The sequence below is a fragment of the Diorhabda sublineata genome, chromosome 2 (assembly GCF_026230105.1).
Source record: "Diorhabda sublineata isolate icDioSubl1.1 chromosome 2, icDioSubl1.1, whole genome shotgun sequence".
Classification (NCBI taxonomy): domain Eukaryota; kingdom Metazoa; phylum Arthropoda; class Insecta; order Coleoptera; family Chrysomelidae; genus Diorhabda; species Diorhabda sublineata.
In genome coordinates, this window is record NC_079475.1 from 7,771,644 (window position 1) to 7,793,734 (window position 22,091).

Below are 22,091 nucleotides of genomic sequence, written 5' to 3' on the forward strand. Positions count from 1 at the left end.
GTTGATCTATGCTCTAACCTCAAAATTAAGAAACCAAAACATTGAAAAGTAGAATGATAGAAAATGGTTCACTTGTCTATTAAATTACTGGGGAAAATAAAACAGGCAACTCGTAAGTATGAACGATTCGGTTTTAGGGATAACTTGAGAATATATGTACAAGGCGGGCCCGGAGGTAACGGATACCCAAAGTATGTGAGTGATAAAATGAATAGTTGAATTTATACATTCACAATTTTTACATTAGATTTGGAGGTGTTGGAGGTAAAGGTGGCGATGTTATAGCTGTTGGTAAAGAAGATATTACTCTAGAACATGTTTTCAAATCAAATAGGTCTAAAAGATATATTGCAAAAGGAGGAAAACACTCTACACATAATTTTATTATTGGTACACCAGGTGAAGATATCAAATTTGATGTACCATTAGGTGTAATTCTAGATACTGAACACGGAAAACGATTAGGTATATAAAACAAGTCATTAAAGTTTTTTTGTTTACATATTTTTTTTGTAGGGGAAGTAAATGATGAAGGACAAGAAATAGTTGTTGCTAAAGGAGGCACAGGTGGACACAGTAAAAACGGTTATTTAGGTACTAAAGGTCAAGCTTATTCAGTTAAACTCGACTTGAAACTTATCGCAGATATTGGATTGGTTGGGTTCCCAAATGCTGGAAAAAGTACTTTATTAAAGGCTATATCTCACGCTAAACCTAAAATTGCAAGTTATCCCTGTAAGTGTTTATATAGATGTATTTTTTTACTTAGACCTTTTTATATATTTTTGTGATGATTTATGTTAATTTTAGGTTTCTTTTTCATATAAAATCAGTAAAAAAAATAACTGGTAAAAATTTAACTTTTTGACCTCCATTTTGATTAAGATCAAAGTAGGTCAAAATATCAAATTTTAATCTGTAATTTTTCAACTGATTTTTTATTTAAAGAGTCCTCAAATCAAGACAAATCATCATGATGAAAATATATCTTCAAAAATTATTCTGAAAATATTTATTGGATAACATATAAATTGAAGCTTGACTATGTGCTGTTTTGGTGTATTTTGTTTTCATAGCAACTTTTCTTCATATTTTTTTACTATAGTCTTTTTGGAGTCTGATTCTTGCAAATTATCTGTTGTCTTTCCGACTTCTCTTCAATCTCAGTTTTTTACTTTCGTTTACTTAAGATCTGATTCTATTTGTTTTTGAATTTAGTGGCCACTTTGGTCTACAAGTTAGTGGTATCCAATCAGTTATTCTTTTTCTTGGGGACATTTTCTTTTTTATGTATAAGTGGGCTCAAAGGAATCTAACTAAGTTTTCTTTCTTTAGTATATCTTCAATTTCCTGGTTCATCAGTGGTCTAATTTAATCAATTTTTCTTCTTCTGGTATCCACAATTATTTTTATTCTTTGCAATGCTGAGAAAATATATTATTTCAATATATTAGTGTGACAAAATTTTTATAGATTATAAATCATCTGTTGTCATCAGAATAAATATTTATTGGGTAAAATATAAATTAAAGCTTGTCTCATTGCTATTTTGAATGTTTTGCTATATTTTTGTAGCAACTTCTCTTAATTTTTTTCAAGGTTTGTTGAAAAATGATTCTACTTCTTTCAATTTTGAATTTGGTCTTTGCTTTAGTCTTGAATTAACTGGTACTGGTATCAGTTAATCTTCTTTGTGTGACATTTTTCTCTAAATCATCTTACTATTGCTACATTAGTGTGACTAGTACGAACTTCTATAGATTGAAAAAATCATCTGTTGTCATTCAGAATAAATATTTATTGGGTAAAATATAAAGCTTGACTAACTGCAATTTTAAATGCTTTGGTATATTTTTTGTTCTCATAGCAATTTTTTTATTCTTTTCCGGGTTTCTTGAAGTCTAATTCTACCTTTTCGTTCTCCTTAAATGCTTTGGTATATTTTTTGTTCTCGTAGCAATTTTTTTTATTCTTTTCCAGGTTTCTTGAGGTCTAATTCTACTTTATCTTCTCCTTTTGAATTTGGTCGTCACTTTAATCTTGTAGTTAGTGGCACTATCCCATAAGTTATTGTCACTTTTTTCTCTCATGTATAAGTGGGCTCTAAAGAATCTAAATGTTTTCTCTCTTCAGTATCTCGTCAATGTTGTGGTTTAGTTATGTTGTTTTATGCTTTTATTCACAATTATTTTGATTCTTTACTGTATATCATTCGAGTTTAATAGTGTAACTAATACAAAAGTTTTCGCAGCAGCCTGTTTTCATTCTTTTCCAGTTTTTCACTTTCAAGATTTTATTTGTTATTTCTATCTTGAATTTGATCGTCGCTTTGATCTTGTAGATAGTGGTTCTGGTATCCAATTAGTTATTCTTTTTGGTATTATTTTTCATTTCTTGCATAAGCCTTATGCTGTCCAATTTATTGCGTTTTCTAAGATCTAGTGATTTAATTTAGTCATTTCATTTTCTCTTGGCTCCACAATTATTTTGATGTTACTTACTTTCTGGTCTTTAAGTATTTTCTTTTATATTCGTGAATAATTTAATCCACTTATATATTTAATGTGTATGCTTTAAATTTGACAGTCACAACTGTAAAACCAAATGTAGGAATCTTAATGTACAAGGATTATAGACAAATTTCCATGGCTGATTTACCTGGACTCATAGAAGGTGCTCACATGAATAAAGGCATGGGGCACAAATTTCTCAAACATGTGGAAAGAACTAAATTGATTCTTATGGTTGTTGATATTAATGGTTTCCAATTAAGTCCCCAATATCCCCATAGAAGTTGTTTAGAGACCATAATGTTGTTGGTAAAGGTAAGACATATTATTATTTCACATATAGACTTTGGTTTTAAATTATCACACAATCCTACTAGCAGTTCAAATATAAGTTTAAAAAAGCAGATTATTCTCTAAACCTTAGTTATTATTATTAGAAGTTTAGTTTTCATTAAATGCAAACTCCTATCACTGTTCAATTCATTATATTAAATCATTTTAATCTTATTGTTATGTAGACATTTTTTTCATCAAAAAGCTGTAACATATATTAAAAAAGAAACTGTTGAAATTTCTTATTTATTTATTCCACATTTTTTCATCAAGTTTTCATCAAATTTTGAACTAAATGTATGTTTTGTGAAAAAATTTTTCATTTCAATGTTTAAGTATGTTAATCCCATATGTTTACCAGTTGTCACTATTTATTTACGGGATATCCCTATTGAGGAAGGAAGAAATACAATAATTGATTAGAATTGTAAGTTTTGATTACCAAAAGATTTACAATTCTATTCTAATCATCATCTAAATCTTGTGACGTTCAAGGTGATGGAAATTAAAACTCACCCGAGCTAAAGGAAAGAAAACACCAAAAATTTTTGCATTATTACAAAATGTTACAATCAAGTCTTTGATTTTTTCTCACGTCTCTACATTTGTGTCAATGATGATTGAATATTAAGTGTTTATTTGTTCCATTTGATGTACTCCATATCCTTAAGTTGATAAAATATCACCTGTAATTGTTCAAATATCAATTTATGCATTCCGAATAACGTTATAATGATTGAAGATGAAGGGCCTCTAATCCGTGGGAATACAATAAAACTATATCTTCAAAATCACCCTTATATTTATAACTTACACATTTAATAACAACTAAAAGTGTAGAACGTGAAGACTTCTGACAACATGTGTATGACCATAATATGTAAGCTTGACAATGATAAAAACTGTCTATCTGTTTATATATTTTATTGATTAAGATATTTATACAAAATATTAAGAACCGTGACATTATTTTATAGAATGTTATAAAAAGGGTTATTTTATTTTAACGTTTCTAAAGGAAGGTGTCTTTTAATTGACTCGAATTACACGTTTTTGATTTATCGTGGCTTCCAATTAACCTTATTAGTTTTTAACGATCTTCTGGTTCAATAATCGTCACAACTTTTTTAGGCTAAATTAGTTATTTTGCCATGATGATTCTATTTAAATTTTGAAAACTAATTTTTTTTATACTTCCAGACAGACTAAGTTAGTTATTTTTTTGTGTTATTCATAGGTGCGTCGATACCAAAAAGTGCCCTTAACTCAACTTTATTCCGAAGTGACCGTGTATTTTATGAAAACTAATGCTTGAAAATGGATAAAGTAATGTTTAGGTGGCACCAGCATCAGAGAAACCAGGGTTTTTAGGAACAAATAGTAATCTCTGACCCTGTCTTGGGAGATCCTGTTGGATTTTGAGAACATCTACTTTTCTTAGAGTTCCATAATGTAGTGCTAGAAATAGAAACAATGGAAACAGTTGTAACATTTTAGGATGATGATAAAATAACAAAAAAGATTTTTTGTATCCTCCCTTTGTATCAAAATTTTGACACATGTCAATATATAAATTATGAATTTTTCTTTGGGCCACTCTAGTACAGACATGTACAGTTTTTATGGCAAACATCCATGAATTCGACTACAAATTACTCTGTCATTCTATTCTCCCCATTTAGCCACAAGTGACTATTACTTGTTTCCAAACATGAAAAAATAACCTTTTCATGACCCAAACCTTATTCGTTTTTAGACAAATAAAAAAATTTTGAGACTTTCTATCAGAATTTTGATAGTACTTGTCACTATCGATAGTATGAATTTTTCTTTAGGCCACTTTAGTACACACATGTACAATTTTTATGGCAAACATCCATGAATTAGACTATGAATTACTGTCATCCTATTCTTCGAATTTAGTTCCTAGTAACTATTACGTATTTCCAAACCACTGTGCTATTATACGTGAACAAAGGAATATTCAAAATGTTTGAAGAAAAGCTGAATGGCGTGTTACAATGACAAAATAACATCTCATAAAAAAATTATTTGTGAGAAAACCGTTAATCAAACTGATTAACAAAGTTACGGACGTATGGGGCTACGCTCGTAAAGGCAAAAATTTTTATTACAAAATGATTTTCCAGTGAGTGAAATTAACATGTAAATAGAATGAATGTACATAAAATAAAGTGTATTTCGGTTAGTTTGATTTTTTTTTCAATTTAGGAACTGGAAATGTACAACGATACTTTATTGTCGAAACCAGCAATGATGCTAATAAATAAAATGGATACTGATGGTGCCCTTAGTAAATTCCAGGAAATAAAGGAACAGTTGAAAAATTTAGAAAGTATGTACATATAAATAATTTCTTTGTTATATGTTTTCACGTCCTAAAACGGAAAAAGCCGCGACAGCAGATTAAAGGTGTTTCCAAAGAAGCCTGCAGATATGTTTTCAGTCATAAATTCAACGTTGGGTTAATACTTTGCTAGCCATATGCATCATTTCAAAGGAAATTAATTCACATTTTTTACTTTGTTGTTAATATATTGGACATTTGAATTCATGCTGAAAACACTTCCAGGATTATGATGAAAAATAGAAAGGGTGACATGGAAATTTGTAGGAATAGATATGTTAATGGATGAATTCAAATAAAATTTTTGATTATTTAATAGTCACACTTTTTCATGGCAATAAGAATTAACTGCATTGTCGTACCTCAATAATGTTCGGTTTATTAGTTATTTATATCTTGGTCATTTTTCCATTTCGAGGTTTATGCCATCCTTTCCACTACCTTTTCTGGTATGAATCATTGTATTTCATTTCCAGGATTATGCTACTTGTAGTTAGTTCAATGAACTAATGCTACACGGCTTAGTTGATGTTAAAAGTGACATAAGAGTTGTAGAAAAATCTGGAATAATTCCCAGGATTATGCCATCCTTTCCACTTCCTTTTTCTATATGATCAATTTTCTTTCATTTCCAGGATTATGCCTATCATTTCTATTACCTTTTCCTGTACGAATCATTCTCTTTCATTATTTCTAATTTCTTTAGTTTCTAGTTCAAATATTAACATTGATTTTCACTTTCAAGTTGACGAAAATGAAGATATTTATTTTTCTTTTAGGTGTTTTTGCTAATTATCCAGACGATATAAGACCTCTAAACTGCATGAAATTTTTCGACGTGATTCCAGTTTCAGCTAAAGAAAATCCAGATGATGTGAATTATGTGAAACATAGAGTACGAAAGATGTTAGATGTGATAGCTGAACTAAACGAAAATAAATCAAGTCACGAAACTGATGGTGTAGAAAACGATTTTAAAGAAAAAGCTCCAGTTCTTATTTAAGTTTTAAATGAAAAAATTATATATTATATAATAATAAATAATATATAAATATATATAAAGTTATTTTCACTAAACATCGTCCCATTTGCTTTGTGGATAATTCAGTTTTGTTAATTTTATCCACTTACAACTAATTTGTTCGTTTTCTACGTCTTCTATTAAACTTTCACCGATAATCGCATCTTTCTCAATATCGATATGTTCAAAATCTGTATATATGCCTATTTTTTCCTTCCATCTGGAAAAAATGAATTTTTTAATAATAATTTTATAGCGAATGATTATAATTTACCTTTCAACGCCATTCCAAGCGATCATTACACCATTATCAGTACAAAGTTTTGGCGGTGGTCTCACGATTTTATAACCTAATTCGCTACAAACTATATTGAGACCTTTAGTAATGAAATTATTACAAGCAGCACCTCCGGAAACCACCTGGAAAACAAGTAATTCAATTAATCTACATCTTATAAAATTTGTACTTATCTATGAAGTAAATAAAATAATTTATTTACCAAAGTCTGTTTATCCGGTGGTATCAAATTTTTTCTAAATACATATTCCATAGCTCTTTGTACTCTATGACAAATATGTCTTGTTACGACCAATTGGAAGCCAGCACATATATTGTAAACACCTGGGATCACCCCATCTGCTGGAACATCTATATATATTTTAAAATTCTTCATTAGTTGGTATTTCCGGAACTGTTTGCTACAATTACATTATCTGGTCTTTCGAGCCGGACAGTAACCTATGGAAACTCCAAGACTAGATAGTGAAATTGTGAGTATTGGTGAAGGTATAGTGCATTGATTTTATCAAAAAATTCTGATAATAGTAAAATATGATGCCATTTCTGGTAGTTTTAAGTAGATGATTTATCACTAATAATAAAATATTATCTGCAGCATTTTTACAGCTTTCAGATGTGTAACTATCCTGTGGAGTTTTATTTCCATTCCAACTATTTTTTTTATAAACAATATTGATGGATTTGGACGAAGTAGACTAATAAAAATTTGTGAAAATATTCATTATGAACTCGAAATATAGATAGACGAAGTTAATAACAGAAATTACTGACAAAACTGTTATTTTCTTGAATATGATAGTTGCTATTTATATTTCTGGTCCAACGGTGAAAAACAAGTTTATTGTTTTCCTTCATCACGATTTATACAGTTTTCCATGAGTTTGAACCAATTTTCAAAGCACTTTAAGAGATACAGCTCCCAAATATGCGTTTTCAATACACCTTTTGCTCTTGTAAGTTTGTTTTTGATATGCAGAAACAAATATATACTTAATAAAAGCCTTATGATACATAGTTCATCAAATAGATTTTCTCAATGGTTGAGAATTAAATTGTTTGGTTATTCATTCACATTTTAATGTGCATACTATAGTGTGACGGATACACAGCTGCACACCACTTAACGATGCCGATCATAATTCAATATTGTGAAAACTGTAAAAGATGGTAAGTTGCTCCATCTATTATTAGGTAACCGTTGTTAAACTATTGTTTCACATGTTTCTAAGAAGAATTTAACTGTAACTAGACTTATCAGTTTGTTTTTGATATGTGGGGACAAAAAGTAGACATCGTGTGCCAAATGAAGGTTTTACGGTGGATGGCCCTTCAAATCGACATTATTGCTGGTTAAAAATTCAATTGTTTGATCAAAGGTGTAAGAGTATTCATTCATTCATAGTTTAATATTTTGGAAATATAGTGTGACTGGTACACAGCTGCACGCTATCTGATTGATCAGATTCAACAGAATGGACTTCATGGATTTTACCAAGTACTGTGCTTTCCAATTGATTGCAAACCCACTCAAATGACAAAAATTCGTGGTTGAGGTTATGTTCAACAATGTAAAGTATTGTTGCTAGAAATATAATTAGCAACTCTCGTATTAAGGAGAAATTTTTAGGGCAGATACATGGAATTATGTTTGATTTTACAAGTACCTTTTTGCTTTTCTTCTTTCTGAAGTTGGTATTGTAACTGATTTTTTATTCCAGAGAAACTGAAATTGCAATTTTTATACATCAAAAGTGGTATTGTGAATTTGTAAGCTAAAGGGTTGTCAGCTTTGGAAGCTGCCAATTCGACAGCTTGACCTCCAGATAACGTTGAATATTCCGGTAAATTTTTCAATTTCATTCTTCTAGCCACCTACAACAAAAATTTACTAATTGACAAAAAAACTGTTTCCCTGAGCCATTGATCCATGGAGCTAACAAATCTTCAAAATAGTTCCTAAACCAGCTCAGAGGTACTCAATTGGGAGCTTAAACGAGCCTTAATTAAAGTATAGTGTGACGGGTACATAGCCACACGCCATCTGCCGGTTATAACCTAATACTTTGGAAATTATAGTGTGTACGACATCTAAAGACTCTGGTCATAATATAAACTATAAAAGATGGCGGGTGGCTGCATTTATTGCCTTTTGTTCTAAATAATTCCAAGTAGAAGTTAACTATAACTAGATAGAAGTTTCTATAATGTTCTAGAGCAAGAGCATATATAAACTTATATATGTTACAGATAGAGCGAGAGAGAAGTTTGGTTCTTTGGGTGGACGGAAAATTTTCAATTTTACGTCGAATTATAATATTGGGATTGGGATCTCTTTGTGGGATGGAGTCGCGCAAGTGAACTGAAAGGTCCACGATAGTTCTTGGTTTAGTGGCCGAAGCAAAATTGCTCGAAGAAAAACATACTACAATTATATAGACCGATAGTGTGGATGAAGAGGAAAACTGCAACACCAACGAAATGTCATGTAATGTTTAGGTTATGGGATCCATCTGACGACTATAGGCATTTGTCCAGAAAAATACGTGGAGAGAGGAAGCAGGAAGAGCTACGGTAGCATTATTTACTGTCGTCGGCAGTTTGGTTGATGATCGAGTTCACCAGGTTACAGAGACAGCTGCGGTTGCGTTAATGCTGCATTAATCCTGCAACATCGATGAATGGCCAAGGAGAGTTTAGGGTTTGGGATCCATCTTACGATTATAGGCGAGCTGTCCAGGAAAATGCCAGTAGAGGGGAAGCAGGAATAGCTGCAGTTGCATTATTTCCTGTCGTCGCCAATTTGGTTGATGCTCGAGTTCACCGAGTGATTGGAACAGATCTTTTGGATGAAGAACGAGGTCCTCAAGTTAGAGGAAAACACTAATGAATGGTTAAGGAACGTTTAGAGTTTGGAATTCACCTTACGACTATTGGCAGCTTGGCTGGTGATTGAATTCACCAGGTGACGACAGGGACTGCTGTGATTGCTTTATTTGTTGTCGCAGGCTATTTGAACGAGTTCACCAGGTTACAGGGCAACTGAGGTTGCATTTGCCACTTTTATAAACAGTATAGTACAGTGAACACTTAATAAACCGCGAGATTTTAGAAATTATTTCATATTAAAGCTGTTTCCTAAATGTGAAAGTCATTTTAGGAGATTACCAATCGCCGAATCTTCAGTTCGCAATAAAGACTCCGGTGTTGGATCGCGCTCTGATGTGATGTAACAACTTCGAAACCGGTAAGAGGATTACACCTCTCTCCTTCTAATTGCGAGCCAACAAAGATGTCGAGATCGGCCAAGAAGTCAATCGACGTTGTTCGTATGATATGTAATTCAATATTCGTCGCGGTATTTGTAAGGAAAGTGTTTGTTTTCTCTTTCGGGGAATGGCGGAAGTTTCAAATCTTGACCCTAATCTTTGTAGAATATTTACCTTATCAAATGCTTCGCCCGGAGCGTCATCCATACTCTGTCCTAGTAGTAAAAATTTATCAGTCGATTGTGCAACGGCAATTAAACAATGTCCGCCGCTGATTAGTAATACTAAAAATGGAAATTGGATATTTTTATCATGCATTCTTGCTGTAAGGGCGTGCGCTTCCATGTGATGAATAGGCATAAAAGGTTTATTATGTAATCTGCACAAGTGTTTTCCGTACTTCATACCAATCGTAAGGGACAGAGGCATACCTAAAATTCAAACATACACGTACACAGACAAAGAAAGAAAAACCTCTGAATGAGAAGACATTCTCACTTAAACAGCAGTCTATGGCTTGTTGCACCTATCTGTAATATTTCTATGGCATTTTCACCTCCTACGATTGAATCGTGGTATTTTTTTGGCGATTTTTTTTAACCGAATGCCTAAATACTGTTAAAACATTGGCCCCAAACAAGATATTTTACAAAATAAAAAATAATTAAATACGAGGAAAGAACAGATCGAAAGATGCTTTGTTTTGTGGGGAACTTTTAGGTGGGATATGGTTTCTTTTAGGAATGGTCCTGAAATACGAGCAATTTTCCTCTGCAGTGCTCAGGTTGCGATGATTTTTTGGTTTAGCACTCGTAGAATTGAATTTATGAGTTTGAAAGGAGAATAAAGTACAATAAATGAAAATGGGTCGACGGAATGATAATTTATGTATAACTATTTTATTCCTTGTTGAAAACTACGTGGAGAGGTTTTGTTTTTCCAGATGATTCTATCAAGACGGATTAATTGACCATTTCTTTTTAGATTTTCTGTCTATTTCTCGATTTCTAGCATTTTTTGACCACTCCTCGTATATACAATTAATTTTATCGATAAAAATATAAAAATGGAAAACAACTAGATATTCATTATATACAGGACGATAGATATGACATTTCGTTTTTGGTTTTACGCATTTAGATAATTTACAAGATTTGCTATTAATATTTTTGGCAACACTGACAGTTCCAGACTGTCAATAACATTTCCGGTCTAAATTTTACGTTGTTTATTTAACATTAACCTCAACTATTTTGTCATTATGGTGTGAGTTGTTGTTTGTAGTCAATTGAAAATTGCGTTTTGCAGTTGGTCTGTTAAGATATATTCCCGAGCAATTTTCTTTTGAAATAAACAAGATTCGCATAAAAGTATTCTTGCACACTTGTAACTGAAAATGTAACGAAGTATTTTGCAGCATCGCCTTTTTTACTACTGTTTTCCTTAACATTCCTGCTTCTTGTAGGTTTTTTTTTCTGACATAAACTTAAGTAAGAAAGCGTCTTTTGATATCTTTATTTCATTGGAATAAAAATTAGCATGAAATGCACGAATATCTCTTTGGGTCAATTTTTGGCACCCTTATGACCCCATACTGAAAATCTAGCACAGACTTTTAGCACAATACCAGACAATAAAAAATATATACATAAACTATACTGCGTTCCAAAAAACTATGACATATCTTTCTTTTTCTTTCCCTTTTTCGATTTCTTAGGTTGGCTTGGCTTTTTTTGGTTAGGTTAGGTTAGGTTTTTTAGTTCTGCAAGTACCACATTAGTTAAACAATCGAATCTATTCACAAGAAAACCTTTATATTCCTCATAAATTACTACAAAGATTCGTTAAGAAAGTAGACATTACCAAAACAGTCTGAATAACACAGAATCGCTTAAGAAGGTTAGAATCACGTTATGCCGAATTAAGCATTGTTATTGGGTATTTGGATAAGACAAGTTTTGAATTGACTGACCATACTTAACCATATAAAATACAGGAGTTTTCTTCTTTTCAATTGTCTCAATTGTTTTGTTGAATTTGAATAATTTTCTTTTAAAATTGACATTCGACATCAAAACTCATTGGTTACTTATATTTTAAAATGTACAACATTTTACAGTCAAAGAACGTAATTGTCACGCAAGTAGGTACTATTTACATCCAGTACATGTCAAGTTAATGACAATAATAATTTTTTCTACAACTCTTTTTTTGTACTAATACCTTAAAAAAAATCTCAAAATCATGGATTGTTTCAATACTAATTCCGAATCAACTTTAACCGAAGTCTTTAGATGTTTTATCTGCATGGAAAAACTTCGAGACGCTCATCTTTGTCCGCATTGCTCCAAACTATGTTGTTACGTTTGTATAAGAAGATGGTTGACGGAACAAAGATCCCAGTGCCCTCATTGCAGGTAAAATAATTAACATAATTCATAATAAATGATATATATATATATATATATATATATATATATATATATATATATATATATATATATATATATATATATATAAACATACTTTGCTTAAGGGAATATACAAAATCACTGTATATTTTAATATAATTTTTAAGTTCAATAATCTACAAAATGGCTGCAAAAAAGCAAGGACAAAATGGGGCCAAACAGATTATTAAATAAACAAAAGATGGACAGATTTGAGCACTTAATAAAAGAAATATGAAAGCAATGAGTGAAGTCAAAATAAATTGAAGAATATAACCACAACATTTTTTCCAAATAATTGATTTTTAACTTGGGAAACTTGGAGGACGTAAACCGTAATGTTTGAACGACGTCATAGATATGTTGGTACCAATTGTCCGATGATGTTCAATGGCGTCGTCCTGAATATAAATGTTTTGGACACAAATAACAAGTTTAATTACAAATGATAGGATTAGAGCTTTGGAATGAAGAATATCACTGTTTAACACCGTTTTTGTCACACGAACTTAGTGTTGTATCACTAACAATATACAGAGATCGTCATACGTTTGACAACGTTGTCGAAAAGATTGGAACGGAGCATGTTCGTTCTTCAGACAGTTGTGTCTGGGTCATGATAACACGTGCTCGAGTTAGTCGAGTAGACGCGTTTAAAAAACCACTCACGACCATCCTTCATTTTATGCTGGATGGAGCTTCGCCGTATTACGCGAGTGCGAGAATACCTTAATATTATTTTTGGAGAGTGGATAGGCAGATGAGGATTCGTTGAATGACCCATACGGTCATGTAACTGATACCCTATGATTTCTTCCTGTTGGACTTTCTCAAGGATCGCGTTATTTCAAGAGACCCATGTATCTTTTCTGGCCTCCGAACTGCTATTGAAGAAACTTTTCGCGGATAGCTTGAGATGATTCGCCGGATCTGCCTTTCCGTTGAGAAACGATCCAGAGGGGCGTCAAATTGAGCACTTACAGTAACCCTTTTGTAAAATTTCAAACCATTAATTGATTACTTAGATTATTTTGGATTTCCCTTGAGGAATCAAGATGAATGCTAGGTTTCACATAATGATGTATAACGTGTGTGAATTGCTATTAGGTTGGGTAAACAAGAACCCAGAGATATGCCATTTGCTATACCCATGATTTGAACCGAACCAAAGGATCATATCTAAGTGATTATTTTTGTTTGGCACGAACAAAAGGCAATACAACCAAGTCCAAACAAACTATCTAGTTTTCAAATTTGTCTTCGGTCAACAGACCTATTGTACAAAGCCTCCAAATCGATTAAGAAGTCAGGATTCTACGTCGGAAGTTGTTGTAAATCAACACGATAAGGTAATTGAAGATGGTGACCCAAGTTTTGAACCATCAACTTTACTGACATTTACTGACACAAACTGATTTAAACGATTCAATATGTGACTTGAATCTGTCTAAAAATTAGACTGAGCTTTTGGGGTCTAGATTAAACGAATGGAATTTACTTTACTACTTATTTGTGGTGACTATAATTACACGTAATAAATCAGATTTTTTACATCGATATGTAAAAATGGATGAAACCACGTCCGAAGCCCCCAAAGGCCCCAGTCAGCTGTGAAGGTTATAGCTTCAGTATTTTTGGATCGGCATGGATTATTCGACTATCAAAAGGGAGAGACAATCAATCGCGAATACTACATAGAGTTGATTTGAATGAAAAAATCAAGGGAAAACAGCCTCATATGACGAAGAAAAAACCACTGTTTCACAAGTCGATGGTAACGATGGTTAAATTAAACTTCGAATTGCTTGCTCATCCACCGTATAGTCCAGATTTAGCACCCAGTAACTATTGACTATTCGCTGATCTCAAAAAAAGCTCGCCGGTAAGAAATTGAGCTCTCCTTCTACAAGCACCACATCGAGAAGTTAGAGAAGCGTATTGATGAATAAAATCGATTTATTGAGTTATGTGTTACTTAGGGTAGAGAGAATTGGGCACAAGAATGCGAACAAATTGTAATCATCCATTGTAAGAAAAGAGTCAAAAATAATTATTTTTTGCTGTTTTATCATTTCAACATTCATTTGAAATCGAATTGGAAACTGATATTCTTGATGTCGTTGAACAAACCAAGTAATGGATCCATTTTCTGGTTAGATTAGCTTTACTTAAGTTAAGTTTTAACTGAGATTAGGTTGTTATACGATATCATAGTCAATAAATAGGAATTCATGAATCCAGTTCGAAAAGCCGGACCGGAAGTACCTCTGACATCTGGAATGTCGATTAATGTATTCTAGAACCACGAAAACGCCATTTTAACATATTTTTATTATAAATCTGAGCCGGGCAGATCCAAAAGTATTTCCAAAGAAATTAAATTTCGTATTTTTTTTTCTAGAGCGTCTCTGCATCTTCACGAACTCGTAAATTGTCGATGGGTAGAAGAGGTTACCCAACAACTTGACTGCTTGCAATCCGTTACTGGTATGTCGAAACCGACCGATATCGAAAGAGATAAATGTACTACGCATTTAGAAAAATTATCAGTTTATTGTTGGACGTGCCGTTGTTGTATATGTCATCAATGCGCCCTTTGGGGAGGTACTCATTCCGGTCACACCTTTAAACCTTTGAATGAGGTTTACGATCAACATGTTTCCCAGATAAAAGACGAAGTAGTACAACTCAGAAGAAGGTGAGATGTATTCCTATCAATGACTCTGATTTTTCATTATAATAGTGATAGTTATAGTCCATTATCAATCAAAAACTTCGGTCACGAAACTTATCCAAACAGTTTTCAAATTTATCTAAACTGGATGTAAACACATTTTTTGTTGTAACACCATTTAAGTGACGCAGATTCAACCTGGTACAGATTTGTATATTAAATGATTCAGTATAATAGTTAAATTGCAGGATAGCGGGCGGCTAAGGACTGATAAGCACATAGACCTTATGATAAGCTGTCATGCCCTATTACCAATTGTTGATGTCCTTTAAAAAGTTGATAAGGCTTTTTCGCTTGAACTTTTTGTCATTAGTAAGCGTCAAATACTTTAGCCTTCCTCTTGCACCAGCGGCACTGTGGATCGTCCCTGATGTCCATAGTGTGGAGATAGCGTCTTAGATGACTGTGTCTGGATAAAAGTCCAGTCACCAGTCGATATTGCGCCTATTTACTTGGAGTTTTTGTTTGGTAAGACAGGCAAAAGAACCATCTAAGTGTGCCTTAACTTGTCTCGTGCCAGGTGTCTCTATCGATTTCCACAGAACCTACATTACAAGCAGATCGTCGAGAGACGTAATACCAACATTTTTGACTACATCAAGAATAGATTCTAGGCCCATAAGTGGATTTGCCGATCCCAATCTGCCGAGCGATCCTACTACGATGCCCAAACGAGCTGGATCTTGCCGTTATCACTCATCATTACACTACAGCACAAGTCTAGAGCACACCGGCTTGTATGGCAACTGTGCTGTTTGAACAGATTGATATTACATTAAATCACAGCAAATACATTGGTTTGGAACATTGAATCATGTTCCCTAAACGATATAAATTCGCTTATTTCGGAGTGTTCTCCGCAGAAGCCTACTCCTGCCTAGAAATTCATTCGGGAGCCATATGTGTTACAAATGGTAACAATATTTTGTATAACGGGTTTAAAGTCATCAGTCCACCGCAGGTTTTCGCACGGCCATTTCGTCTACTATGCAGTTCTTTGAAGATGTATGCTGATGGTGTATGATTTAGTATAAAACCACTTACCAACCAGATAATTCGCACACTAGTTTATACCCGGTAATTATCACTAATTTTTTTAAATCATTTTAATGCTGTTTTTGACGTATCATACGAATAGGGATTTTCCACATCCATTGCTTCTGAGTCCCCTGTGGCCGGAGATCCATGGTAGCTCTATCGCCCTTTCCTTCAACCCGTGTCATCTTGTCAGTTTTTTTTGTCTGTATCTGTAGATGCCCGACGCCACGAATATCCCCAGAGCATTTGTAAAGGTTAATATAACGGCCCATGTTGCAGCTTCAGCATGAGTTCTCGCAGTTTTAATAACACCACCATTTTTTTTTTGTTGACAATCTTCTTTTCTCAGACTAGATAATATAGACTCCCCATTATTTCTTTGATTATTTCTCTGGGTTCTCGATCAATAGGTCATAGGAAACTGAACAATTGGAGCACCTCTTACACGAGATAGAGCACCAATTATATACGTGCACTAAATCCGAGGTTTTCGCATGGTCAGTTCGTTTACTATGCAGTTCTTTGAAGATATTCAGCCTGTATGCTGATGGTGTATGATTTGGTATAAAACCACTTATCAACCAGATAATGCGCACTCCAGTTTACGGCGGGTAGTTACCACTATATTTTTAAAACATTTTAATGCTGGTTTTGCCGTATCATACGAAACTTCGTTTACTTGGAATGTAGAATCTTCTCACGCGTCTGAGGATTCTTCCATTATGGGTAATGAACATTATTTAAGATCCACACTAAAATGGATACCGCAAATTGAGTAAATCGAAGAGTTTAGACGACATATTACACGTGTGGAAGAATCAGTTGTTTACATTTTTTAAAAAACGTCTGAGGTGAATTTTAGACAATGAAGTGATAATTTGACGATACTTTATTTATTGGGTGTAGTACGTCAAAGAAAATATGAATGCGACTAATATAAATTTACTCTCTGATGACAAAGAAACATTTAATGGAAATTACAGTCATTCAAGCTATAAAAACCAAATTTTTTCATCCGTTTATGACCAAAGCTAGTCGTGGCTGATTTTTTTTTGTAATTGACATTATTATCTGTTATAATACAGCAACGAAATGTTTCTGAACACTATTTTTATAAATGAGAGAGTATTCGGTTTACAGCAGCGCCGTGTGTATATTCGGTTATACACATGGCAGTCAAAGTATTTATAATGGTCGTACTAAGTTTTGCATGAGAAATTAGGTTTTATTACTCTCTCGTTACAAAAATAAACAGCTCAGTAAAAATAATGTAGAGATTTTCTTTCGTATTCTCAAAATGAAATAATTGCTTATAAGGTTAATGGAACTTATAAGTATAGTACAAGAAGTAGAACGAAACGTTGATTCCGTGCGATCGGCGAAGGACGAGAGAGTTAGAGAAATTAGAAATGCCGTTGAATTGATGATATCCAGATTGGATTCGCAATTGAAAAGTAAATTGTTGACTTTGATGGGACAAAAGGATTCTCTTACACAGGTAAATTTCAAAATATTATCAATTTTTCCATCAGTACCATCAAGTACTAAGATTCCGAGTGGTTGTAAAATGTCGTTTCTGAGCTTTAAAGCGTTAAAATCACGCAAAACATAACAGTTTTTCTAGGTAATTCTCTTCACTACATACACATTTTTGCAATATCTCCGGAAGCTTTCTGATGCGAGTATCGAAGAATCCCTAGGGCAACTCGGACAATACCTTGTCGTCGGTGTTGAATTTTTGACCTCCGAGGATTTCTTTCAGTGGTAGTCGCAAGGTAATAAGTCCGAACTGAAGGGGGCGGGGGTGTTGTAATACCTCCCACCGCAGTTCTGATATTGTACCGAGCGTGAGACCCGCTGTATAAGGGCGCGCGATTTCCTGAAGAAGAATCGCACTTCGTTTCACGTGTATTTTCAGAGGGTTACAGTAGTATGCAGAATTATGAAACGTTGTGCTTGCAGAAACCCAATGTACAGCAGTCCACAATAATAAATAATATGACCCCCTAGCTGTCTTCGCTTTGACTGGCGCCTCTTCATTCTCCACTTTTTAGACGACACCTTTAAGGAGTGTAAAAGTGAATCCATGTTTCTTTTGTAGTGAAAATTTTGTGATAAAGAAGTTGTTCATGGATGATAAACTCTACAGTACCAATCCTAATGCCGAGTTTAGTCAAGTTTTTTCACAACTTCAGGTATGATTCAATCTCGAATAGGGATTTTTCACATTCATTGCCTCTGAATCCCCTGTGCCTGGAGATCCATGGTAGCTCTATCGCCCTTTCCTTCAACCCGTGTCATCTTGTCAGTTTTTTTGTCTATATCTGCAGATGCCCGACGTCACGAAGATCCCCATGGCATTTGTAAAGGTTAATATAACCGCCTAGGTTGCCCCTTCAGTATGAGTTCTCACAGTTTTAATAACACCACCATTATTTTTTTTTGTTGACAATCTTCTTTTCTCAGACCAGATAATATAGACTCTATTACTTCTTTGATTATTTCTCTGGGTTCTCGATCAAGAGGGTTTTCTAAATCTATGAATGCTTGGTACACTTTGAAGTTTCTGTTCTTAGTTTTTTCTATCAATATTAACACACCTGTCATAGGAAACTGAACAATTGGAACACCTCTTACACGAGATAGAACACCAATTACATACGTGTACTAAATCAGAGCTCATATCCAAGAAGGGGGAATTGTCTAGAATGATTAATACTATAAGAAAAAAGCCGATGACAAGTTTTGTTACAGCTGCGGTTCCGGCGGATTTTCATAGGTAATTTATTTGAATTTTTTTAGAATTATGATTATTTTAATCGTGTATCATACGGAGGTGATATTTTATGACTACTTATTCACAGTTTTTTGTTTTTGCAACCTCGTCTAGTTTACCTGGAAGTTATGGCATTTTGCAATTAATAAATTACATAAAATTATCCATCAAAATGATAATTGTTGCCTTCTAACAAAATCAACGATTATGTCATATTTCTAAATTGATTCAACCTGTATACACTGTGAAAAATTTCTATGGAAAATTTGTATACGATTGCAAGCATAAAATTTCCCTAAATTTCAATTACGCATTATTTTTCGAAATATTGTTTCCAAAAAGAACTGCATCTGTCAAAGTCTTCGAAATAATTGAAATCACTTTAGACATAAGATATATTAGTCCGGTCAATTTAGAAATAAAAATAGTAGTCAAATAACAAAAATTTTCGGAAAGCCAAATATTGGTGGAGATCTGGAGTTTACCATTACAAATAGAGTTTGAAAAATCCCCATCGATCCTATGTGTGTTACAAAAGTTATTAAGGGTTAAAGGTTAAAATTAAAGGATTTTTGGATTTTTCTCCAGTCCATGAAATTTGCAAAAAAACTGGATGCAAAGTGACGAATGTATCTGAACCTGAGAGCCTACAAGAGAAGCTGGAGATCTGTGGAACGGTTCCAGAATGGGATAGAATATTTACCACATGTAGGAATGACTAAAATGAGCAGCAGGCGACTTTTCAGGATTTCGTTTCTATGGATGATAATGTACTCATTTCAGAGCAGATGATGACATAGTTGCTATGTATCTTCTTTGGACACAGAAGAAGAAGAAGACTGTGAAGAGACTGCAGTAAAAATTTCAAAGCGTGAGGCAATGGAAGATTTAGAAACTTTACACAACTATTTCGAAATGTCATATATTGATAATTCTAATATTTTTGATCAAATTTATTCTATCTAGAAACAGATTTTAGTAACTACCAATCATACATAACCGATTACATTAAGTCATAAACTTTACCGTATTGTTTTTTTTTGACGCAATACATTATGTATATACATTCTTACCTACGTTAAATTCATAACATCAAAAATATGCATTTTTATGTAAGCGGGGCCACTACAAATGAGACAGCTATAATTTTAAACCTGCTCAATTGGAAAACTGAATTATTGGAAACTCATACATATGTCTTGGTCCCTGGAGATCCCAATTAACCAGGTTTCATTGTACATATCGATCACTTAAGACAAGTATAAATACCAGGGAGAGAGAGAGAGATTCATTGGATAAAATTTGGTATGTTAAGGAGAAGGGTTTGTTGGAGTGGGCCCTGATATAGGAATTGCTCCTCTGCAAGGCTGGGGTTGTGTTGGTTGCGAGGGGTTGTGTTTGCCTAACTTTTGGCTTGAAGAAAACGAAAAGGGAGCTTGCAAACAAAAACGGATTGTCTCGAATTGAAGAAAGGGATTAGAAATTGATAGATAATACTCTGGAACCGATTAAAACTTTTACTCCCACCTACACCAGAAAAACTCATCAACACTATTTTTTTGCAATTGCAGAGAAGGTTGTGGTGCCAAATGTGGCGGTAAAAAGACTGGTTGCTGTGTTCATAGAGGAAGATTCCTGTGATTTTAATGAAGAGACCAACGAAAGAAGAAGAAGACATGACTGTTGAAGTAGACTTTCAAGATTATAAATCTGATTAAAATATCTAAGAGAAATCATAACAATAGTTAACCCAATATCAATAATAAGGTAATATTTAGGGTATTGTTCCCTTAAATTATCCTAAAATTGTCATAACAGTTAGTGGAGTAGCCCTACAGGGAAAACCACGGTAAAAAATGCGCTGAATAAACTACCTCATAGGTGGCATGGAAATGTGTGTATATCATGTATAATGTAACTCTTAGAATCGCGATATTTCAGGAATGGTAACTCGTAAGAAAAATTTTTAGGATCTATAACTTTGGTCTGAGGTTTTTTATGATAAAACTTACTGTTTTAGAGAAAAATCCAAAAAAAAAACCCTCAAATTTTGAGTTTTGAGCCTGAATAACATTTGTAGTACACACAGGATTGATGGGGATTTTTCAAACTTTATTTGTAATGGTAAACCCCAGTTCTCCACCAATATTTGGCATTATGGGAATTTTTGTTATCGACTATATCGAGTAAAATTTCATTGAAATTTATCGTGTTCCATTAAGAAAAACAGTAATATACAACTGAAACATTTTAAATAAAGCAAGTTGCTCGGAAAACCCCTATATACCAATTTTCCAAAAAATATGATCAATAATTTTCGCTAAAAATGAAATACTTATTTTAGTGAAATAGTACCTCCGTACGATTCAAGTACTTATGTGATGTATCCTTTTTCTCAACTCCAAAGAAAATCAGATCCTGTTTACTCCAATCCTTTGTACTGTAACGGACTCTGTTGGAGACTTAAAGTGTATCCGGAAGGCAACGGTGTTGTACGAACAAATTATTTATCCGTTTTTCTTGAATTGACTGCAGGTAAAATTTAGTTTTCATAATCACACACATGCACAATCCATCTAATAATTCATCTTCCTTTACTTTATTTTCTCCTAATTGCTTTTGTATTCAAATTAAAAGTTAGCTGGTGTACAGGGTCCTTCACGACGAGCTGAATCGATATGTACATGAGAAAGTACTGCGACTAGTGTTCTGAAAATTTGCGTGCATGGGTTTTCCGAAATGCTAAATAATTCCAGTTTTCTGAAACTTCCAGGACCCAAACTTCGTTGTTTTAAACGGAATTCTATGGTTTTTATTAAATTTTTGGAATCTACGCGAAATTTCAATATAACTTTATATAAGGCATCGTTTGGCTAAAGTACACCATTTTTTAATTACATCACATTTTCGAAATTTTTGGACACATGCAGCCCTCCACTAAAAAAATTATATTTCTAAGTTTAAGTGAGTCAAGTCCAATATTTTTGAGATTTTGGGACAAATAACACCTACAGCTTTCAAAATCTTTGAAAACCTTGACAAAAATTTATATAGGGTGTTCAGAAAATGGTGCCGAAATTCGTTATCTAAAAACTTCGAAAAATTAATTTTTTCAATTTTTTTTCTTTACCATTGGATTTTACGCTTTAAATTAAAGGGACTTTGTTGGTAAATTCATGTATCTCAAATTAACGGTTTTTGTAGAAACTTGAAAAAACTGAAACGGGTTTTTAGGGAGAATCCAAAATTGTTTTGAAGTTGGGGGCAACCATTTCGAACATTTACTTTAGTTAA

General features: G+C 33.3%; 3 protein-coding genes across 3 annotated transcripts in view; 2 read left to right on the top strand and 1 right to left on the bottom strand.

Moving 5' to 3' along the window:
- On the top strand, nt 1–6,273 carry LOC130452836 (GTP-binding protein 10). The gene is made up of 6 exons (XM_056792311.1): nt 1–191; nt 248–465; nt 517–735; nt 2,587–2,825; nt 5,076–5,199; nt 5,991–6,273. The coding sequence occupies exons 1-6, from the start codon at nt 64–66 to the stop codon at nt 6,212–6,214; spliced, it is 1,152 nt and encodes a 383-aa protein (XP_056648289.1). The 5' UTR covers nt 1–63; the 3' UTR covers nt 6,215–6,273.
- The window catches only part of LOC130452835 (tRNA N6-adenosine threonylcarbamoyltransferase, mitochondrial), a 24,859-nt gene continuing 8,981 nt past the window's right edge, over nt 6,214–22,091 (bottom strand). Inside the window, exons 3-7 of the mRNA XM_056792310.1 lie at nt 9,974–10,230; nt 8,198–8,405; nt 6,733–6,881; nt 6,507–6,652; nt 6,214–6,452 (exon numbers count right to left, since the gene is read on the bottom strand). Of these exons, the coding sequence (XP_056648288.1) occupies nt 6,284–6,452; nt 6,507–6,652; nt 6,733–6,881; nt 8,198–8,405; nt 9,974–10,230 (929 nt within the window). The 3' untranslated portion in view covers nt 6,214–6,283. The remainder of the gene's footprint in view (nt 6,453–6,506; nt 6,653–6,732; nt 6,882–8,197; nt 8,406–9,973; nt 10,231–22,091) is intronic.
- LOC130452834 (E3 ubiquitin-protein ligase TRIM37-like) overlaps nt 10,626–22,091 on the top strand; it is a 16,114-nt gene continuing 4,648 nt past the window's right edge. Inside the window, 6 exon segments of the mRNA XM_056792309.1 lie at nt 10,626–10,665; nt 12,057–12,216; nt 14,651–14,947; nt 17,339–17,519; nt 18,631–18,800; nt 21,142–21,332. Coding sequence (XP_056648287.1) covers nt 10,626–10,665; nt 12,057–12,216; nt 14,651–14,947; nt 17,339–17,519; nt 18,631–18,800; nt 21,142–21,332 — 1,039 coding nt within the window.